The following is a 21,611-nucleotide window of genomic DNA, read 5'->3' on the forward strand; positions in this document are numbered from 1 at the left end:
ATACACTTCCCATTCCCATTCTGATATATCAACCTACGGCCTTCTCTACTGTTGCAATGAGCCCACACTTAGGTTGTGGTTGGTGATAGGTGAAAACCGGGAGAGGCGGAAGGGTGAAGTAAAGAGCAGGGAAATATTGAAATGCGTGGCCGCCGGGAGATCTTGCTTTTTCTGGCAGACGGAGTGTAGGTGCTTGGTGAAGGTGTCTCCCAATTTACATCAGGTCTCACTGATGAACAGGAGGCCACACCGGGAGCACTGGATACAGTAGATGATCCCAATGGACTCACAGGTGAAGTGTCACCTCACCTGGAATGACTGTTTGGGGTTCATTGCAAAGCACATCTCAGTTGTCCCCTCCCCCCACCCAACTTTCCGCTTTCCGCAGGGATCACTCCCTACATAACTCATTTGTCCTCTCATTCTTTCTCACTGATCTCCCTCCTGGTATTTATCCTTGCAAACGGAACAAGAGGCACAGCTGTCCCTACACCACCTCCCTCACTACCATTCAGGGCCCAAACAGTCCTTCCAGGTGAGATGATGTTTCCCATTAACTACAGTGTGCCAACGTGAGAAAAGGTTTGTTAATACCCATTCTTTGCTTAGAGTTCTGTACCAAATTCTTAATGCACATCATTGTTATCCCAAGTCTATGCTCTGACCTCATTGATTAATCTTGATTGTGATCATGTTGCAGGGATTTGACCCAAAATTTCAATAATTTCTTTCCTTCCCTGCTTGACCCATTGAGTACTTCCAGCAGATTGTTTGTTGCTCCAGATTCCAACATCTGCTGTCCCTGTCTTTCTCTATGTTGGACATTTAAGAAAGCCTGTGAGGAAAGGTCAATACTTATTGCCTCCCCTTGGCATTATCCTCAAAGAATTCCAGTAGATGAGCTAAACATGATTTTCTTGTGATAAATCATGCTGACTGCTCCATTCTGTTCTCTTCAAGATGTTATATTTAATTATTTGAGCTTTTGTTGGATTTTGTTTTTCTCTCTACAGAAGTTGCTTGATCTTGAATATTTCTAGTTTTTTCCATCCTGCTGTCAGATTTTCAGCATCTGCAATATGTTGCCTTTGATTTTATGAGTGTGTAGGTTGTTTTCATTCTTTCCTACTGAAACTCTCACTTTGTGGGAAGTTGTGTAGGAGTAGTAGTGACTAGACTTGCTCTGATTTATACTATGCCCTTTTTACTTCCAGGTTTTCTGGTACCAGTTAAATAGAACATACTGGGTACATTGGCACATGATTGAGATCATTGGGGATGGATCAAGTGGGCATGTGGAGAAGGAATCACATGAGAAAGCTTCATCTCTTGCTGAAAATCTTAAACTTACGACAGGTAAGCACATGTTTGAGCAGTGTGTATAAATCAATTTTTAGAATGGTTGCACTACAGTTTTGAACTCTCAAATACATCAGTTTTGAGTTGAAACTGCAGTTTGAGTCTGCAGGACTGATCTACGACTTGTAGGTCAGTTCTGCAGAATCATTTTAGATTTCAGGAATTCCTCCCCCACCTGCAACTTTCTTGTATCCTAGTGGTTGCAGGCCCCAAAGATGTCACCTAATGTAAGTGGCAAAGTGTTAATATTTTTCACATTCGCAAAGAAATGAATACTGAATGAAACTGAATTCATTGTTGATGTGTTCTGACATGAGATGGTACCTTTTCTCATTAAACTAGTGGCTCTTTAGTCAGAGAATAGCAAGAAAATGGAACTCATTGCATGTTGGTATATTCATTTGAGAGGAGTGTCAGGACTTGATAATGAAGTAACATTGGCTGAGTAATGTCTTGTGAGAAGTCTAAATATTGGCATATCAGAATTAGGTTTACTATCACTGACATATGAAATGTATTCTGTGATTGCAGAACAGTGCAACACAAAAATGCCACAAATTACAGAAGGAAACCAATTAAAAAATGAAGTAAATAAGTAGTGCAAAAATAGCAAGGAAGTGTCCATGGATTGGTTCATTGTTTGTTCAGAAATCTGTTGACAGAAGGGAAAAAAACTGTTCCTAAAGTGTTGTGCGTCTTCAGGCTCCTGTACCACCTTTCTGATGGTAGTAATAAGAGAGTATGTCTTGGGTGCTGAGGAGTCCTTAATGATGGATGTTGTCTTTTTGAGACATTGCCTATTGAGGATGTCCTCTATGTTGGGGAGTTTAGTGCCCATGTTGGAGCTGGCTGAGTGTGTAACCTTCTGAAGCCTTTTCCAATCCTGTGCAATCAGTCCTCCATGCCAGATGGTGATGCAATCAGATTGCTCATCACTGTACATCTGTAGAAATTTGTTACTATCCTTAGTGCTACACCAAATCTCTTGAAACTCCTAATAAAATATAGCAGCTGGTGTGTCTTCATAATTGCATCAATATGTTGGGTTCAAGATAGATCTTCAGAGATGTTGCCACCCTGGAACTTGAAACTGCTCACCCTTTCCATTGCATGTAATATTTACGACTCACAATCTTTTTACTATGCTGGAACGTTCAATGTCATTCAGTACCCAAGTATGACTGAATCACATACATTTATTAAAATGAACATTCATTCTAAGTTGTGAATGTATGTATTGGTGCCATCAAAATAATTGAACGCTGTTGCTGTATCTTTCAAAGATTACAGCAGAGCAACATTAATTGAAGTTGTGTTACTTCCTCACATAAGTTTGCTGAGGGTTTAATGAAACGAACAAAATAATCTTGTATACAAGATCTGCTGTCTCTTCCCTTGACTATTCTCCTTAATTTCTTTCCACACATTGCCATTCCTGGTATTTACACCCTTCTTTCTCCAGCCTGTAACCGTTGATATGTTTAACCACAGGACTCTCTTTGTTTCCGTTGTCGTCTGTACACCAACACTCAAGTTCAAGTTGGGTTTATTACACATATATAGCACCAAATGAAATGACATTCCTCTGGACCAAGATGCACAACACAGTGCATATAACTCGCTTGCAACACAAAGTAATTTTGCCACAAATAAAAAGGTGCTTGTACATGAAACCCTGATTTCCCTTGGCTGTGTACATCTTGGGAATACACACTGCAGTCATGCTGAATCTGTGAGATTGGGACTGCTCTTCCAGCCCAAATCCTGGTTCGTGTGAATTCTGTGTAATTTGTTACCCTGTTAGGTGCCAAGAAATAAGACAGCATACTGCATATGATTAAAGAAATTATATTTATGAATGTTAACTTAACTAAAGGGTTAGTAAAGAAAAGAACAAAAAGGGCCAATTATAATTAAACAGCCAAATGTGCACAAGTTGGAGCTCAACTAAAGTCCTGTTCATCGAACCTCAGTAGACCTCTGCTTGCTCCATGGAATCACAGTCCCCTATGGGTCGAATCCTTTGGCCGGTTCTCTCCAGCGTCTTCCCTCTTCCTCTCCCCCTGAACAAAGACTCTCGCTCACACCGGTGTCAGACACACACACACAAAAAAACCCCGCTTGTCTGATTGGATGGTTCGCATTCCAAAGCACCCATTATCTCTAACCGTAAAGCAAACACTGCTTCTGAAGAAAGACCATTGCGTTAGCCTGCAACCTTTACCAGGGCGTTATGTACAAAGCAAGTTTTTTTAAAAAGTGGCATAACACTACTGGCCATTCATATGTGATGAAACCATATGATGAGATTCTCACATGGTGGCAGGGAGGTCAGTAGTCTTATGGCAACGGGGAAGAAGCTGTTTCTCATCCAAGCAGTTCTTGTCCTAAAACTACAGTACGTTCTGCCTGATGGTCAGGGGTCAAAGAAATTGCTGGACAGATGGAAGGGATCATTGACAATGCTAAGAGTCCTGTGTACGTAAATGTCTCTAATGTGTGGAAGTGAGACTCCATTGATCCTCTGGAACAGTTCTTGCAATCCTTCTTTGAGACTTGTGGTCAGACACCTTGCAATTCCTTTTATCTGATGTTGATGTAGCTGGTCAAGACAATCGATGGTGCTCCTGTAAAAATAGGTTAAAATGGGGTAGGGTGGAGCCTCACTCAGGAAGTAACCAAAAAGCTGTTGCGGGACCAGGTGAGATAATCTTTAATGTACCTTCAGCGAAATTTGGTGCTCCTAACTCTTTCTACAGTGAAATTATTTCTATGCAGTGAGGAGTGGCCAGCCTGCACCACCTTAAAGTTCACAATCACTTCCTTGGTCTTGTCCACATTGAGGCTTTAGTTGTTGTGCTCGCATCATTCTACTAGCCACTCTGCCTTCTCTATGTACGCCGTCTCATTATCGTTATTGATGATGTCAGCCACTGTTGTGTCATTGGTGAACATGATGATTCAGTTGAACTGGATCCAGCAATGCGTTCATGCGTTAACAGTATGAACCATAGTGGGCTGAGCACGCATCCCAAGGGAGCACCAGTGCTCAGTGTGATGGCTCAAGTGATGTTTCTGCTAAAACAGACTGACTGTACGGTTGGGTTGCCTTGGTGAGGGTGTCTGATGATTAAAGACCCGAAATACCTGAAGACCCCAGGTTACGTTACTGATGTGTCCCAGTGCACAACTGGTTAATTAAACCAAGTGGTGTTGGACTAGGTTAATGAAAACAGGCTGGATTCAGGTGGCTCTGCAACCCTATCTGCCACAGCCCCACATATACATTCCCCAACACTACCCTTAACCCAATTCCTATTGTCCAAGTGCCCATACACCCCAGCTAACCTGGACCACAACCCAACTAAACCTGGCCATGCCTCCACAAATGGGCTGACTTGTGTAAGGAGGAGCAAGATCTAATAAAGGAAATTGTTGGACTTGGTTAATGAAGATGTGGGCCAGGTCTAAGTGGCAAGTTTGTGAGGCACTGAATTTTGAGTGACAATATCAAGATGCATGAGAGGGATTGTAATGTTGTTTCGTTTTCCTGAGATTCTTACACACTTGATACAAATGCAATACGTCAACTTCTGTGGATGGCCACGGTTCTTTACTTAAGCAAGTACAAGCTTTTTGGAGGATCGCTTAACAAACTTCGCAGTGCTTGCGGAGTCTTGTCAACTGATGCTCCCCAAATAAGGGAACAGTCCTCCCTTTATACAGGATCTTACACCATAGTAGTCACGCATGTAAGATACAATTTTTATCTACCCCCACAGTCACATCCCTGGCAACGGTGATAGTACGAGACAAAGAATAGTTAAGCACCTAAAGCAGAAGCAAAGGTCATCCACCCAGGAACCTCAGGACGGGGTTTCGATGACATCATCGTCAAGAATGGCAGCTTAAGTCACTAGCTCTTCCGGAAAAACGCATATTAAGCCCCGTTAACCCATCAAATATAATATTTTTCGAAAAATATTTGAACTGAAAAGAGGGGCAAGAATGGGGAAAAAGAATGAAACTCCGAGAGGAGTGCAGCGAGTGGTCCTCCTACCCAACCGCGTGCTAGCGAGGTGGCCGCTGGGCTTCGTTCAGGCGAAGTGGCGAATATCTTCGAAATCCTGAAAAAAAAATGGAGGTCCAGAAAGATATAAAGCAGCAGCTCCATGATATTAGGTCAGAGCTCGCTAGCGTCAGTCAAAAAATAGCAGTGGCAGAGACTCGAATTGAGAAGGTGGAAGATCGCGTTCAAAACGTGGAATTGATACTGAGTAAGACAATAAAAATATTAAATCACCAAGAAGGTAAACTGCTTGACCTGGAGGGAAGATCACGGTGGAAAAATATCAGAATCTACTAAGTTCCTGAAGGAGCGGAGGGCTCGTCTATGACGGAGTTTGTCGGAAAGTTACTGCGGGACGCGCTGGATCTTCCCATGGCTATGAAGCTGGAAGTCAAAAGAGCCCACCGCGCGTTAGTCCCATAACCTACCCAGGAGAGAAAGCCATGCTCAATAATAACTAAATTCCTTCGGTACAGCACCAAGGCGGAGATTCTGTGAAGGGCCTGGGGTAAGAAGAGAGTGTTTTTAAAAATAAATTAATATATTTTGACCGATTACACCCCCCCCGCGGTCCTCCAGAAACGCAAAGAATACTCCGAAGTAAAGCAAGTACTAAAGCAAAATAAGATTAGATTTCAAACTCCATACCCTGCTAAACTTCGAGTGTTTTATGACAACGGGACGCAGTTATACCAGACAGTGGAAAAGGCGACTACAGACATGAGGGCCAGAGGGTTGCCCGGCAGCATGACCAAAACGAAGGAAAACCTGGCTGATGAATTATCCTGCTCTGCTTGGGAAATAGTGCGAGAAACAAGAAGGCAGGAGACGGGAGGAGGCCGAGAGAAATATATCAGGAAGAGACCGGGAGTTTCCCAAAGACAGTCCTCACCCCCTTTAGAAGAGCCATAAGGTTTGGCTAACTTTAAAAATGTTGAGAAGCTAAATGGAAGCAAAAGTAGACGATGATATACCTATCTCGAGAAACATTTATTATAATGTGGATTTTATATTACTTAATTGTTATTCTTTATTCGCTCACTTACTCCTTTCCCCCCCTCCCCCCCACCAAAATGAGAATATATGTAATGTGTGTGTATATGTGTATATATATATATGTGTGTGTGTGTGTGCGTATGTGTATATATATATTTTTGTGTGTGTGTATGTATATGTGTGTGTGTGTGTGTATATATATATATAGGAGGAGTACACAGGGAAATCTTTTCTGTGTAATGGATTTGTTCACTGACTTTTATGAATACTGCAATGGGGCCCTCAACTCACAAGTAGGAGGGGTTATCCCCCACAGCTAGACATTTCCTCTAGCTCAACGCAGGGTCATCTACTAGAGACCTCAGCCTTGGAATCACACGTTCATTGCCATTTTTGTTATTATTTGCATTTCTTGGTTCTTATTCAGTGAGTAGATCGATTAAGTTTTATTCTAATTTCAATGATACATTGACAGATAAATACAGATGGCTAAGGACAAGGTAAAATTCATTTCTTTTAATGTCAATGGGCTATTAAATCCAATCAAACGTAAGAGAATTTTATCTAAAATGAAAAAAGAACAAGCCCATGTAGTATATTTACAGGAAACTCATTTAAGTGATAATGAGCATAAAAAGCTAAAGAGAATGGGCTTCACTAACTCAGGACATAGGAGAAGAGTTGCTATTCTTATCTTAAGTAAGCTAAATTTTGAAAAAGTATTAGAAATGGGAGATAAAGAGGGCAGATATATTCTGGTAAGGGGGAATGTAGACGGCAGTTCAGTTACTCTATTGAATATATACTCACCCCCCCGGGAAGTGATATTGGTTTCTTTCAGAAAATTACTGATATTATGGTAACGGAAACCAAAGAATACTATTTGGAAACTAAATTCAAGTCTACTCAATGATCTGTACTTTAAGGAACAAATTAAAAAAGAAATTGGTCTCTACTTAGAATTTAATGATAATGAAGAGGTTTCACCTCCCATTTTATGGGATACTCTGAAGGCGGTCTTAAGAGGGAAAATTATAGCGATATCTTCATATAAAAAAAGGAATAAAACATTAGAGGAATTACAAAATAGGCTGAGGGAACTAGAGAAAAAACACAAATTGAATTTGGCACAGGATACATTAGGGGAAATTAAAAGAATTAGGAATGAAATAAATAATTTGGCTTCGCAAGAAATCAGGAAAAACTTAATGTTTCTGAAATAGAAACATTATGAAAGTGGATCAAAATCTATGAAAATACTGGCGTGGAAATGGGGAAAAAAAGATAGCAGAAAATACAATTCATAGAATTAGGGACCCAAGAACGAAAATGATAAAAAATAAGCTAAGTGAAATTCAAGAAGCTTTTGAAGTGTTTTACAAAACTCTGTATTCCAAAGTTCCAGGGTGGAGCATAACCTAAATTGACACCTTCTTGAATTCTCTAGAGTTACCCACTTTAAGCGAAGAACAAAATAGAACAATGACTGCTGACATAACTGAAGTTGAATTAAAAGCTGCAATTAGTAGGCTTAAATTAAGCAAGTCACCAGGATCAGATGGGTATACGGCAGAGTGGTACAAAGAATTTTAAAATGAGGTTTTTTTTCCTGTTTTACTCCCCACACTGAACTGGGCTGTAAAAAAGGCACAAATGCCACCCAGTTGGAAGGAAGCGATAATCTCAGCTATACCGAAAGAAGGCAAGGATAAAATGGAATGCGGGTCATTTAGACCAATATCCGTTCTTAATGTAGATTATAGGTTATTTACCTCCATCATGGCCAAATGATTAGAGGAGTTTCTACCCATACTGATACATAACGATCAGACAGGTTTTATACGACAACACCAGACACAAGACAATATATGAAGGACACTTCACATTATGGATCATATACAAAAAAATAAAATTGAAGCAATAGTGATAAGCGTGAACGCTGAAAAAGCATTTGATTCGGTTAATTAGAATTTTCTTTACAGAGTTTTACATAGATTTGGTTTCCAAGACACAATTATTAAAACTATACAGACACTATATGACAATCCTACTGCTAGGATTAAAATCAATGGATATTTATCAAATAGACTTACCCTAGAAAGGGGCACGAGACAGGGTTGTGCATGGTCACCACTACTCTTCGCGTTATATCTGGAACCATTAGCTCAATACATCTGACAAAATGAAGATATCAGGGGAATTACTATTAAAGGGACAGAGCATAAATTGGTTTGTTATGCAATGACATTTTGATCTATCTAGGGCAACCAACATACTCTTTGCCTAAATTGATGCAATCCTTTGAACAATATGGTCAGTTAGCAGGATACAAGATCAACATAGATAAAACCCAATTACTTTCATATTACTATAGCCCACCAAGAGAAATTGAAAGTCGATACCCCTGTGCATGGCACACAGAGTCTTTCAAATATTTGGGCATCATTATGCCAAAAGATTTGGCAAAATTATCAGAATGTAATTATCAGCCTTTATATAAAAAAATTAAGGAAGATGTGGCAAGATGGAACCTGATTCCTTTTTTCAGTCTCAGTTCAAGGATTGAGTCTATTAAAATGAATATACTGCCCAGAATGTTATATCTTTTTCAGACCCTACCAATAGAGATGAATCAAAATCAATTCAACGAATGGAGCAAGATGCTATCAAGGTATATTTGGCAGGGTAAAAGGCCTAGAGTTCATTTCAAAACTTTGCAATTAACAAAGGAAAAGGGGGGATGGGGCTTACCTTCTCTTAGAGATTATTATTTTGCAGCACAGTTGAGAACTGTGATATGTTGGTGCAACCCATCATATGACGCTCAATGGAAAAACATTGAGGAGTGGGTACTTTCCATCCCCATAGCAATTTTGGCTGATAACAACCTGCAAAGGTACATAAATACTATTGATAACCCATGGGTGAAATTGACTCTTAAAATATGGAAAACTACTATAAAAGAATATAATCTAGAGCGAGATATTGCTTTTCTTAAATGGTGCGCATGTGACTCAGATTTTACACCAAATAAATTGGATGCTGGATTTAAGGACTGGACAGCTAAAGGAATAACAGTTCTTTGGAACATAATGAAAGCAGGAACACTGTTCAGTTTTGAAATGCTTAAAGAGAAACACTTATTAGAAAAACAAAATTTTTAACGGTATTTACAGATGTGACAATATGTTAATAAGACGCTTAAAAATGTAACCAAGGCAAGTACATGCTTGATAGAGCTCTTTAGAAAAGCATATAATTCAGATAATGGTGGCAGAATCATTTCAAGCATGTATAAGGGGTTGTCAAATCTTAAAACACATTCGTCTTCATACATTAAAGCAAAATGGGAGAAGGAAGGAGGGATCATTATATCTGAGGAAGAATGGACAACAATATGGAGATATCAATGGAAGTGTACCCGTTCACAGAAATGGAGGGAGTTTGGATGGAAAAACTTGATAAAATATTTTATTACACCCCCTCAGAAATCCCATTATGATAGTAACCTCCCTGTTTGCTGGAGAAATTGTGGAAATCAAAATGCAAATCATTATCATATTTTTTGGGACTGCCCTGTTATCAAAAACTATTGGAGGGGGATACACAATGCCCTACAAGACATCTTTAAATGTGAAATATCCTTGGAGAGTAAGACCATATATTTTGGATATATACCTTAAGAATGGCTGAAAAGGGATAAATATTTAATGAATATACTGTTGGTGGCTGGTAAAAAGACTCTTACTAGGAAATGGTTATCACAGGAGAGCCCAACTTTAAATACATGGATGGAAATTACAATGGACATTTACAAAATGGAGAAGATAACAGCAGCTGTTAATCGTAAGCTAGAACAATTTGATTCATACTGGGAAAAATGGTTGAACTACATAATGCCTCATAGGCCTGATTTTATTCTCACAAATCAATGAATCTGTTGTAAAAAAAAAAGATCACTCCCTACTTGTACGTAGTTCTTACCTTTTGCTTGTTTTTTTCTTTCCACTCTTTTCTATCAGTGTATACCCCAGATAAATACTTTGTGGAGATTTGTGATATATATGTACAATGTCTGAAATATATCTTATGGAAATGTTTGTTTGATGAACTTCAATTAAAAAAAATAAATTACAAAAAAATCCATCTCAGGACGATTTTTCCACTGCCCACACGTGTAGCTTTTTCTGTCAAGTGTTACATACCCCGTGGGTATCTTGTGACTGTCACATGACCATGATGTAATTGAGTCTCTGCTGGGCATGTTGTAAGGGTCTTGTGATGGTAGAGTGATGTAATTTTCCCGTCAGTGAGAGGTCATGTGATGGCCTCTTTCAACAGGTATAAAAGGAGCATACCTCGCTGTGACGCAGGTCAGTTCATGGCTTAATTCATCAGTGACTCTGTTCTGCTGCGTGTTTGATTTCATGATGCAGTTTGGTTTTAAAGTGGAGTTTTAATTTCTACGGTAAGAATCGTTGTGCCGGCAGTTCTGAAAATCGCTGCTAGTTAAAGTCCAGTTGGAGCGTGAAGAATTATCGAAGTTTGGGAAGCTGAAGGATCAAGTAAAGTTGGTGGCGGCAGTAATACAGGATCGACCTTATGGAATCTTCATTCAGAAAGTAGTAATCTGCACCCACGATAGTCCCTGCTGTAGAGCAGAAAGGACCAGGGCAGTGAGCTATTCGCCAAAAGGAAGAGGTCAGTACACTTAAGCCGTTCTTATTTCCTTCATCATAAATCCTTCAGGCAAGACATATTTCGGCTCGGATCAGCAGTAACATCATGTCATTAGAGAATTTATTACTTCAAGGAACGTCTCTCCTAATTGACTGTGTAAAACAATTGGACTTTTGCATTTACTACTTTTAAGAACTGTGTTCGCATTTCTCGTTTTAAGAACTGTTCGAGCTGCCGTATAGCAGCTGACTTTGTTTACTTCTGTTTTTTTGAGCAGTGTTTAATAAAGGTTTTATTTGTTTATAAAAAAAACCTGTCTCAATTCTATATTTTTTGTTGCTGAATCGTAACACAAGAGCCTAGAATCCAGTATCAGAGATGGGTTGGTACCCTAGGGCACCTTTTTTGCACCACAGACTGGTTTAATGTTGACAATCTTCTTGCGGACTGGCCAACGGGGGGGGGAGGGGTGGTGGTATTCATCACAACCCATCAACTATAAGTCACTTATAAGTGGCTAATACACTCAACTTCATTTCTAAAAGAGTTTATCTAAGGAATTTAATATTAAACACACAGCGCATATTTCCCTCATATGAACATATAAAATCATTGCAACACCAATATTGTTGAATCAGTGGGAGCCCTGGCCTTGTTTCCCTGCAACAAGACAGTCCCATCCAAGGGTGATGGGAGACAGCGATACTCGAAGGGGTTCCTTATGTCCAGTCCATTCCGCAATTTAGTTTTTGTGGCTCCCAGCACTTGCTTCTGTCCTGCTTGCTCACATCTTTTTTTTGCTCAAAACTCAACAGGTTTGTCTTTAAGTGCAAGGTGCTTGGACTCAAGGTGCTGAAGCAGTTTTGAGGGTTTCAATGCCTCAGGTTGAGGTGTAACTTGCATGCGTTCAAATTCAACAGATGGGCGTGACAGGGAATGAGGAAAGATGCAGCAGACTCATATTGTTTCATATCACCAAATCATATCGTTTCCTCGCGGCCGGGTAGCAGATGCTTTGCGGCCCAGTACCGGTCCGCGGTCCGGTGGATGGGGACCACTGCCCTAGGGAGATCAGCTTCTTAGGGATGATTGTATTAAATGCCAAGCTGAAGTCAATAAACAGCATCCTGGTATATGAGGCACCATTTTCTAGGTGGGATAGTTCAGAGTGGAGTTTCAGAGATTATGGCATCATCAGTGGACTGATTTGAGCAATAAGTGAACTGGAAAGGGTTCAAGCAACACACAAAATGCTGGAGGAACTCAGCAGCTAGGCAACATCTATGGAAAAGCGTACTGTAGACGTTTCAGGTTGAGACCGTTCATCAGGAATGGAGAAAAAGATTGAGTCAAAGTGAGGGGAGGGGAGGAAGAATGACAAGGTGATAGGTGAAGCTGGGAGGGGTGAAGAAAGGAGGTGTAAAGTTGATTGGGGAAAGAGGTACAAGGCTGGAGAGGACAGAAGGCCATGGAAGGAAGAGGAGGAACACCAGAGGTGATAGGCAGGTACGGAGGTAAGATGAGAGAGGGGAATTGGGGTGGGGGGGGGCATTGCTGGGGAAGTTTGAGAAATCGATGTTCATGCCATCAGGTAGAAGGCTACCCATATGGAATATAAGGTGTTTCTCATCCAACCTGAGTGTGGCCTCATTGCGACAGTAGAGGAGGCCATGGACTGACATGTCGGTATGGGAATGGGAAGTGGAATTAAAATGTATTGCCATTGGGAGATTCTGCTTTTACTGGTGGACAGAGTGCAGGTGCTCAATAAAGCAGTCTCCCAGTCTATGTCGGGTCTCCCTAATATACAGGACTCCACACTGGGAGCACTGGATACAGTAGATGACCTCAACAGACTCACAGGTGAAGTGTTGTTTCACCTGCAAGGACTGTTTGGGGCCCTGAATGGTAGTGAGGGAGGAGGTGTAGGGGCAGGTGTAGCACTTGTTCCGCTTACAAGGCTAAGTGCCAGGAGTGAGATCAGCAGGGAGAGTCGAATAGACACAGACGTTGCATAGGGAGTGATCCCTGTGGAAAGCAGAAAGTGGGAGGGGGGTGGTGGATAGATGTGCTTGGTGGGTGGGATCCCATTGGAGATGACAGAAGTTCTGGAGATGTATGTGCTGGACGCAGAGTCTGGTAGGGTGATAAGCTGAGGGTGAGGAACCCTGTCCCTGGTGGGTTGGCAGGAGAATGGTTGAGGGCTAATGTGTGCAAAATGGAAGAGATGAGGGTGGCATTGGTGGTGGAGGAAGAGAAGCTTCTTTCTTTGAAGAAGGAGGATATCTCTTGAGTTCTGGAATGAAAAGCCTCATCCTGAGCGCAGAAGCAGTGGAGACAGAGGAATTGAGGGAAGTGGATGACATTTTTACAATTAACTGTGGGAGAGGAGGTGAGGGAAGAGGTAGAGTCCAAGTAGCTGTGAGAGCCAGTGGATTTGTAACAGACTTCAGCAGATAAGCTGTCTCCAGAGGTAGAGAGAGATCGAGAAAGGAGAAGGAGGTGAAAGAAATGGACCAGATAAATTTGAGGGCAGGGTGGAAGTTGGAGGCAAAGTTGACGAAGTCGATGAGCTCTGCATAGGTGCAGAAAGCGGCAGCAGTGCAATTGATGTAGCATATGAAAAGTTGGGGAGTGGTACCAATGTAGGCTTGGAACGTAGACTGTTCCATGTAGCTGCCGAAAAGTCAGGTGTACCTGGGACGCATGCAAAGGGTGTAGCCAGTACTATGACTCATCTTTTTTTTCTTCAGTTCTGATGAAGGGTCTTGGCATGAAACGTCGACTACTCATTTCCTTGATTTTTGCTGGCCTGCTGAGTTCCTCCAGTATTTTCTGTGTGTAACTTGGATTTGCAGCATTTGCAGATTTTCTCTTGTTTGTGATTGGAAAGGGTCCAGTGTAGCAAGAAGATGGGTTTTATTGGGATCCATAACCAGCTGCTTAAGGCACTGCATTGTTTTTGAGGTCATTGCCACTGGGTAGACATTGAGGCAGGGTACTGTTGCCCTCTTGGGCACGAGGATGATGGTGGCCACCTTGAAGCCCGAGGAGACAGTGGACTGTTCCAGAGAGATGTTGAAGATGTCAGTTAGAACATTAGTTATCATGTCCTACAGCTTTACATGGGGTGACCTTGGCTTGGGTCTTCCTCATATCAGCTGCAGCCAAATGGAGTGTCTGCTCCTTGGGGTGGGGGTGTGGTGGAGAAGGCAGGTCTTCCTTGTTGGCACTTCAATACATACATCAAACTGAGTGTAAAAGACATTTGGCCTCTCAGGAAGAGAAGTGTCACTGTTGTTACCACACACAATGTACTTTATTTATTGAGATACAGCATGGAATAGGGTTCTTCTGGCCTTTTGAGCCATATTGCCCAGCGATCCCTCAATTTAATCTGAGCCAAGTCCTGGGACAATTTACAATGATCAATTAACCTACCAACTGGTACGTCTTTGGACTGTGGGAGAAACCCACACGGTCATAGGGGGAATGTACTAACTCCTTACAGGCAGTGGCAGTAATCGAACCCAGGTCATTGGTACTGTAAAGCATTGTGCTAGCTATAACACTACTGTGTCACCCCAGTCTTGTGTATTATGGACTGAATTCTCTTCCATACCCTATATCTGGTGTCATAGAAATGGCTATATATTCTCTGTGAATAATCCCACTTTGCCTTCCTAATGATGTGGGAAAAGCACAGCTCTTGCTGACCTGAGAGCTGTCTTATCCCCCAATTTGAAGGCAGCATCCTGATCTCTCAGCTGTACCTTGACCTCTGCTGTCAGCCATAGCTTTTGTTTTATAATGATGTTGTCCTCAATGCACTTCTCTATATAGCCAGTCACAGATCTTGCATATTCATTGATGTTAATATGATGGTTGTAAGTAGTCACCTCCCGGAACATGTTCCAGTCCGTGTTTTCAAAACTTGTCTGCACAACGGGAGATCATAGAGTGAGTTGGAGACTGTTCCTTGTGGACTTCACATATCAGATTTAAAAAGAACTGTGGCCTTTCAGAACTTTTTGGTGAGCTGTAATAATAACAATCTCTTAAGCATTTGGAAGTACCAACAAAAAGAAGTGGGGTGTAAGCAGAATGGATGGTGTTAAAGTGGTCAGGCTTTGGCTCAACAGGTTTAGGCAAGAACAGTCATTCGCAGGCTTGAACTTAAGCTTGGGAAGTGAGAGGTATTAGAAGTGTAATGCTCCTCCTGTGAGATTAAGGATTTCAGTGTACCTGACAGTCTTTCTGATAATTGCATCCAAGAGCAGCTCCTGACTAACAAGGTCAAGGAGCTGGAGCTTCTATGTACTCAGGACCTGAAAACTTCATAGATGAGACTTTTACTGAGGTGGTCACACCCAGGGTGCAGGCTTCAGATAGTAGATGGGTGACCACAAGAGAAGTAAGAGAGAAAGCAGTCAGTGCAGAGTTCCCCTGTGGATATTCCCCTCAGCAGCAAGTATACCCCTTTTGATACTGGTGGGGTGAGGGATGCTCTATCAAGATGTAGCAGCCAGTGGTACTGTGGCCAGACTGAAGCTCAGCAGGGAAGGGTAAAGTCAGGCAGAGCAATAGTGGAACGACTCAGTACTCCAGGGGATGGACAGGAGAACCTGTGGTTGCAAAAGAAATGCCAGGATTGTGTGTTTCCTCCCAGATGCTAGGGTCTAGGATGTCTCAGAGCAGCTGCAGAAGATTCCCAAGGAGAGGGTGTACATTGGCACCAGTGACATGGGTAGGAAGGGGAAAGAGGCTATGTGTAGTGGGTATAGGGAATTGGGGAAGAAGCTGAAGAGCAGGACCTCCAAAGTAGTAATCTAGATTACTCCCTGTATCACATGTGAGTCAGGGTTGAACAGAATGCTACTACAGATGATTGTCAGAGTGAGGAACTTGTGCATGGTGCAGGGTTTCAGATTTTTTTGGTCATTGTAATCTCTTCTGGCAAAAGTATGACAGGTCACACCTCAACCTGAGGTGGACCAATATCCTTGTGGACAGGTTTGCAAGAGCTGATGGGGAGGGTTTAAACTAATTTGGCAGAGGGTTAGAAACCAGAGTGGTAAGGCTGAGGATGGGGCATTTGGTATACAAGTTGATGTGTAGTGAGATTGTGAAGAAGGACAGGCAGATATTAGGGCAAAATTGCAGTCAGTGTGATGAGTTGAAATGTAACATGGGGGTAAAATCAGATACTGGACTGAAGGTGTTACATTTTAGATGCATGCAGTATATAGAACAGAGATATCTACAGCACATTACAGGCCCTTTGGCCTGCAACGTTGTGCCAACCATGTGCCCCTTTGACCACAATGTTGTACTCTAGAAACTCCCTAGAATTTCCCTACCACATAGCCCTCTATTTTTCTAAGCTCCATGTACCTATCTAAGAATCTCTTAAAAGACCCTGTTATATCCGCCTCCACCACCGTTGCCGTCAGTGCATTCCATACACCCATCACACTGTGTGGAAAACTTACCCCTGACATCCCCTCTGTACCTACTTCCAAGCACCTTTAAAATTATGCCCCCTCATGTTAGCTATTTTGGCCCTGGGAAAAAGCCTCTGGCTATTTGCACAATCAATGTCCCTCATCTTATACACCTCTATCAGGTCACCTCTCATTCGCTCATATCACTCAACTTATTCTCATAAGGCACGCTCTCCAATCCAGGCAATCTCCTCTGCACTCTCTCTATAGTATCCACATCTTTCCTGTAGTGAGGTGACTAGACCTGAACACAGCACTCCATGTGGGATCTAATCAAGGTCCTATGTAACTGTAACATTACCTCATGGCTCTTGAACCCAGTCCCACGGTTGATAAATGCCAACAAACCATATGCCTTCTTAACAACACTGTCAACCTGCACAGCAGCTTTGAGTGTCCTATGGACATGGACTCCAAGATCTCTATGATCCTCCACGTTGCTGAGTCTTACCATTAATATTCTGCCTTTAAATTTGAACCAAAGTGAACCACTTCACATTTATCTGTGTTGAACTCCATCTGCCACTTCTCAGCCCAGTTTTGCAACCTATCGATGTCTCCCTGTAAGCTCTGACATTCCTCCAGACTATCCACAACACCCTTAACCTTTGTGTCATCAGCAAACTTACTAACTCACCCATCTATTACTTCATCTGGATCATTTATAAAAATCTCTGCGGAACACCATTGGTCACTGACCTCCATGCAATTTTATGAACCGTCTGCAACCAGCACTTGCCTTCTGTGTGCAAGTCAGTTCTGGATCCACAAAGCAAGGTCTCCTTGGATGCCATGCCTCCTTACTTTCTGAATGAGCCTTGCATGGCGAACCTTATCAAATGCCTTACTGAAATCCATATACATTAAATCCACTGCTCTACCTTCATCAATATGTTTTGTTACATCCTCAAAGAATTCAATCAGGCTCGTAAGGTAAGACCTGCCCTTGACAAAGCCAAGCTGACTATCCTTAATCAAATTATGTCTCCTCAAAAGCCATGATTCGTGCCTCTCAGGATCTTCTCCAACAATTTGTCAGCCACTGAAGTAAGACTCATTGTTCTGTAATTTTCTGGTTATCTCTACTTCCTTTCTTGAACAAGGGAGCAACATTTGCAACCCTCTAATTTTCCCGTCCCTATTAATTGTTACGAAGGATGAACAACTCTGATGGGCAGAAGGGTGCAGAGTTGCCCATGCCCCCCCCTTTTGGAGAATCGCAAATCGCTACTATTTCGATGCTGTTATCAAGGAAGTAAGAGAGACAAAGGAAAGCTGCCAGAGCAGTTGTTATTGATAACAGCTCATGAAAGTTAATGAGAGAGAGACACAGCTCACAAAAGAGGAGCGGAACCATTGATTACTGCTATTGTCTTTTGGAGAAGAATTGTTTACTTGGTACTGTTCTATTCATTGAAACCCCTCAGGGACAACCAGAGTGGGCTGGTTTGAGGGGTTACATCATCCCAACCTGATTGACACCTGAGACCCCGTGAGTGGGGATAAAAGTGAGGTCTGGGGTAACACCCCTCAGACGCACCAGGAGAAACGCTAGTGAGCATCAGAACCCCCACGAGACAGGGTGGGAGATCGGAGACTGAACGAAGGGTCGGCAAATTTTAACTCACAGTGTTTATAGCAAGACCGGTGGGGGCTTGTGTGTGTGTCCACCCTTGCCTGGGTGACGAGTCCACCACGGAAGAACGGTCTAGCTAAAGGACGGAGGGGTCATACGTGAATGACCACAACAACAACGCATCGACGGATCAAAATCGTAAAGGAAGGTTGGCAAGATAATAGCTGTTACTGTTCACATGTTTTCTCTCTCTCTCTCTCTAACAATTGCAACACATCGACAAATAACTACCGCAGCCTGCATGAACTGAACTGAACTTTATATTTCCATCTGACAATTCATTATCCCCTAGACAACGATAGAGCTTGTTTCATTAGTGATTATTATTATACCCGCACTTTTAGGTTTAGTATTGCTAACGTATATTCTCTGTATATTCGCATTGATATTATTTTGTATATTTTTGCTAATAAATATCATTGAAAATAGTATCACCAGACTCCAACGGACACTTCTATTTTTGCTGGTAAGACACCCAGTTACGGGGTACGTAACATAATAATGTAAAGATCATTGCCAGAGGCTCAGCAATCTCCTCTGTCACTTCCCACAGTAGCCTAGGGTATATTTCGTCTGGTCCTGTCAATTTATCTAACCTCATGCTTTTCAAAAGCTCCAGCACGTTCTCTTTCTTAATGGCTATATGCTCAAGTGTTACAGTCCTCTGTAAGTCATCCTCACAATTACCAGGGTCCTTTTCCCTGGTGAAAACTGAAGCAAAGTATTCATTAAATATCTTCACTACCTCCTCTGACTCCGTGTACAGATTTTCACTGTCGCACCTGATCGATCCTATTCTCACATGGCTCATCCTCTTTGCTCTTCAAGTACTTGTAGAATGCCTTGGGGTTTTCCGTAATTCTGCTCGCCAAGGCCTACTCATGGCCCCTTCTAGCTTTCCTTATTTCAATCTTAATCTCCTTCCTGGCAACCCTGTAATTTTCTAGAGCTGTAACAGTACCTAGTTTCTTAAACCTTTTGTTTCTTTTCTTCTTTTTTAAAAAATTTTTAAAATTAGTTTTTCAAAACATTTTACAAAATTAAAAACCCCAAATCCCAATGAGGAGCATTAATACAATGCAAGCTTAAGCATACAATAACAATATGCTACAAAGGAAGAGAATTTAACAAAAAAGCACCTAAATTAAAGACAAGTGAGCTTAGTGTCCTCCCCAAGCCCCACAACACAAGGAAAAAAACAACAACAACTCCAGACCAACCACCACACAATATAGAGAGTATAAGTCCGGACAGTCAAACTCCCAGACTGTGAATACACTTAGCAACAGAGGATAATAATGCCTACTACCAGAAAAAAAAAGGGAGCTGAAAGCAAGGGACCAAAAAGAAGAAAAAAAAAGAGAAAAAAAAAAACCCTAGTCAAGAGGAAGGTTATGAAAGTACTCGATAAAAGGTCCCCAGACCTTATGGAACTTTAGATCCGAATTAAGAACTGAATAATGAATTTTTTCGAGGTCCAAGCAGGCCATAATGTCGTTAAGCCATTGCGCATGAGTGGGCGGGGCAACATCTCTCCATCTAAGGAGGATCAAGTGTCTCGCCAGGAGAGAGGCAAAGGATAGTATTCGGCATTTGGTCGGACCCAGACATAAATCTGTCTCGCCCCAAAAACCGAACAGAGCAATTAAGGGGTTAGGTTCTAGGTGCTGATTCAGAATACCCGATAATGTAGTGAAGACATCTTTCCAGAATTTCTCCAAGCTAGGACAGAACCAGTACATATGGATGAGAGAGGCCACGCCCCTCTTGCATTTATCACAGAGCGGACTAATGCCAGGGTAGAATCGAGATAGTTTAGATTTAGACTTATGGGCTCTATGAACAATCTTAAACTGTGAGGCAATGGCGAGCACAAAGGGAGGTTGAGTTAACCGATTTGAGAACTGAGTCCCAGCTCTCCTCGGATAAGGAGATATTTAAATCCTGCTCCCAGGCCATTTTAATTTTATCCACAGGGGCCCGTCGTAAGGCTGCTAGTTTATCTCGGATAATTGAAATTAAACCTTTACTTAGTGGATTAATGGAAAGAAATAGGTCCATAGCATTTTTCGCAGGCATTTCAGGAAAGTTAGGAATTAGAGGAGCAGTAAAGTGTCGGATTTGGAGATATCTGAAAAAGTGAGCGTTAGGCAGGTTGAACTTAACGGAGAGCTGCTGAAAAGAAGCGAAGCGATTATCAATGAAGAGATCTTCAAAATGTCTAATGCCCTTCCTATACCAAACATGGAATGCTGAATCGTACGTAATAGGTAAAAAAAGGTGATTATGTGCGACAGGGCTAGAAACGGAAAACCCCTGGAAACCATAGCATTTCCTGAACTGAGCCCGTATACGCAAAGTGTGTCTAACCAGAGGATTAGCTATTGATCTGGGCAGACTGCTAGGGAGTGCAGAGCCAAGAAGTGCAGATATAGATAATTCTTTAGTGGAACTCAACTCCATTGCCACCCAGTTAGGGCACTCGGGTTGACCGTGGAAGAAAGACCAGAAAGCAGCACAACGTATATTAGCTGCCAAAACCATGCCACCCTCTTTTTTAGATTTTTGGAGGTGGATTTTATTAATTCTAGAGCGCTTATTCTGCCACAGATATGACAAAATAATAGAGTCTAAGGAATCAAAAAAAGATTTAGGAATAAAAATTGGGATAGATTGAAATAAGTATAAAAATTTGGGGAGAACATACATTTTGACAACATTGATACGACCTACCAAGGACATAGATAGAGGTGACCATTGTACCAGATTCTGTTTTGTAGCATATGAAAGATTGACAAAGTTTTCACGAAAGAGATCTTTAAACTTCCTTGTGACTGTAATTCCAAGATAAGTAAATTGATTATGGACTACTTTAAAAGGGAGATCACGAAATATTAGTTCTTATGCTTCTTTATTAATTGGGAAAAGTTCACTCTTATGTAAGTTGAGTTTATAGCCAGAGATCTGGCTAAACTGGTCAATAAGTGAAAACATTAGAAGTAAGGATGTAGACGGATTTGAGAGAAAGAGTAATAAGTCATCAGCATAGAGAGAAACTTTATGCTCAACACCCCCTCTCCAAATCCCGGTCAATTCAGGACAATTTCGAAATGCTATCGCCAGAGGTTCTATAGCCAAATCAAAGAGAAAGGGACTTAAGGGGCATCCCTGACGGGTGCCACATTTGAGATTAAATACTTGGGATTTCTGAGAATTAGTTAGAACAGAAGCAGTAGGACACAGGTACAGCAATTGGATCCAAGAGATGAAACTTTGGCCAAGGTCAAATTTTTCTAAGACTGCAAAAAGGTAGTTCCACTCTATACGGTCAAATGCTTTCTCCGCATCAAGAGAGATAACACATTCA

At 41.7% G+C, this 21,611-nt stretch overlaps 1 protein-coding gene across 3 annotated transcripts in view; it reads left to right on the plus strand.

Annotated features, from left to right (window-relative positions):
* The window catches only part of LOC140733195 (cullin-9), a 292,661-nt gene that overhangs the window by 109,510 nt on the left and 161,540 nt on the right, over positions 1–21,611 (plus strand). For all 3 annotated transcript variants that reach the window (XM_073056198.1, XM_073056200.1, XM_073056199.1), the window contains one exon: positions 1,215–1,356. In XM_073056198.1, the coding sequence (XP_072912299.1) occupies positions 1,215–1,356 (142 nt within the window). The remainder of the gene's footprint in view (positions 1–1,214; positions 1,357–21,611) is intronic.

The sequence above is a fragment of the Hemitrygon akajei genome, chromosome 9 (assembly GCF_048418815.1).
Source record: "Hemitrygon akajei chromosome 9, sHemAka1.3, whole genome shotgun sequence".
Lineage (NCBI taxonomy): Eukaryota > Metazoa > Chordata > Chondrichthyes > Myliobatiformes > Dasyatidae > Hemitrygon > Hemitrygon akajei.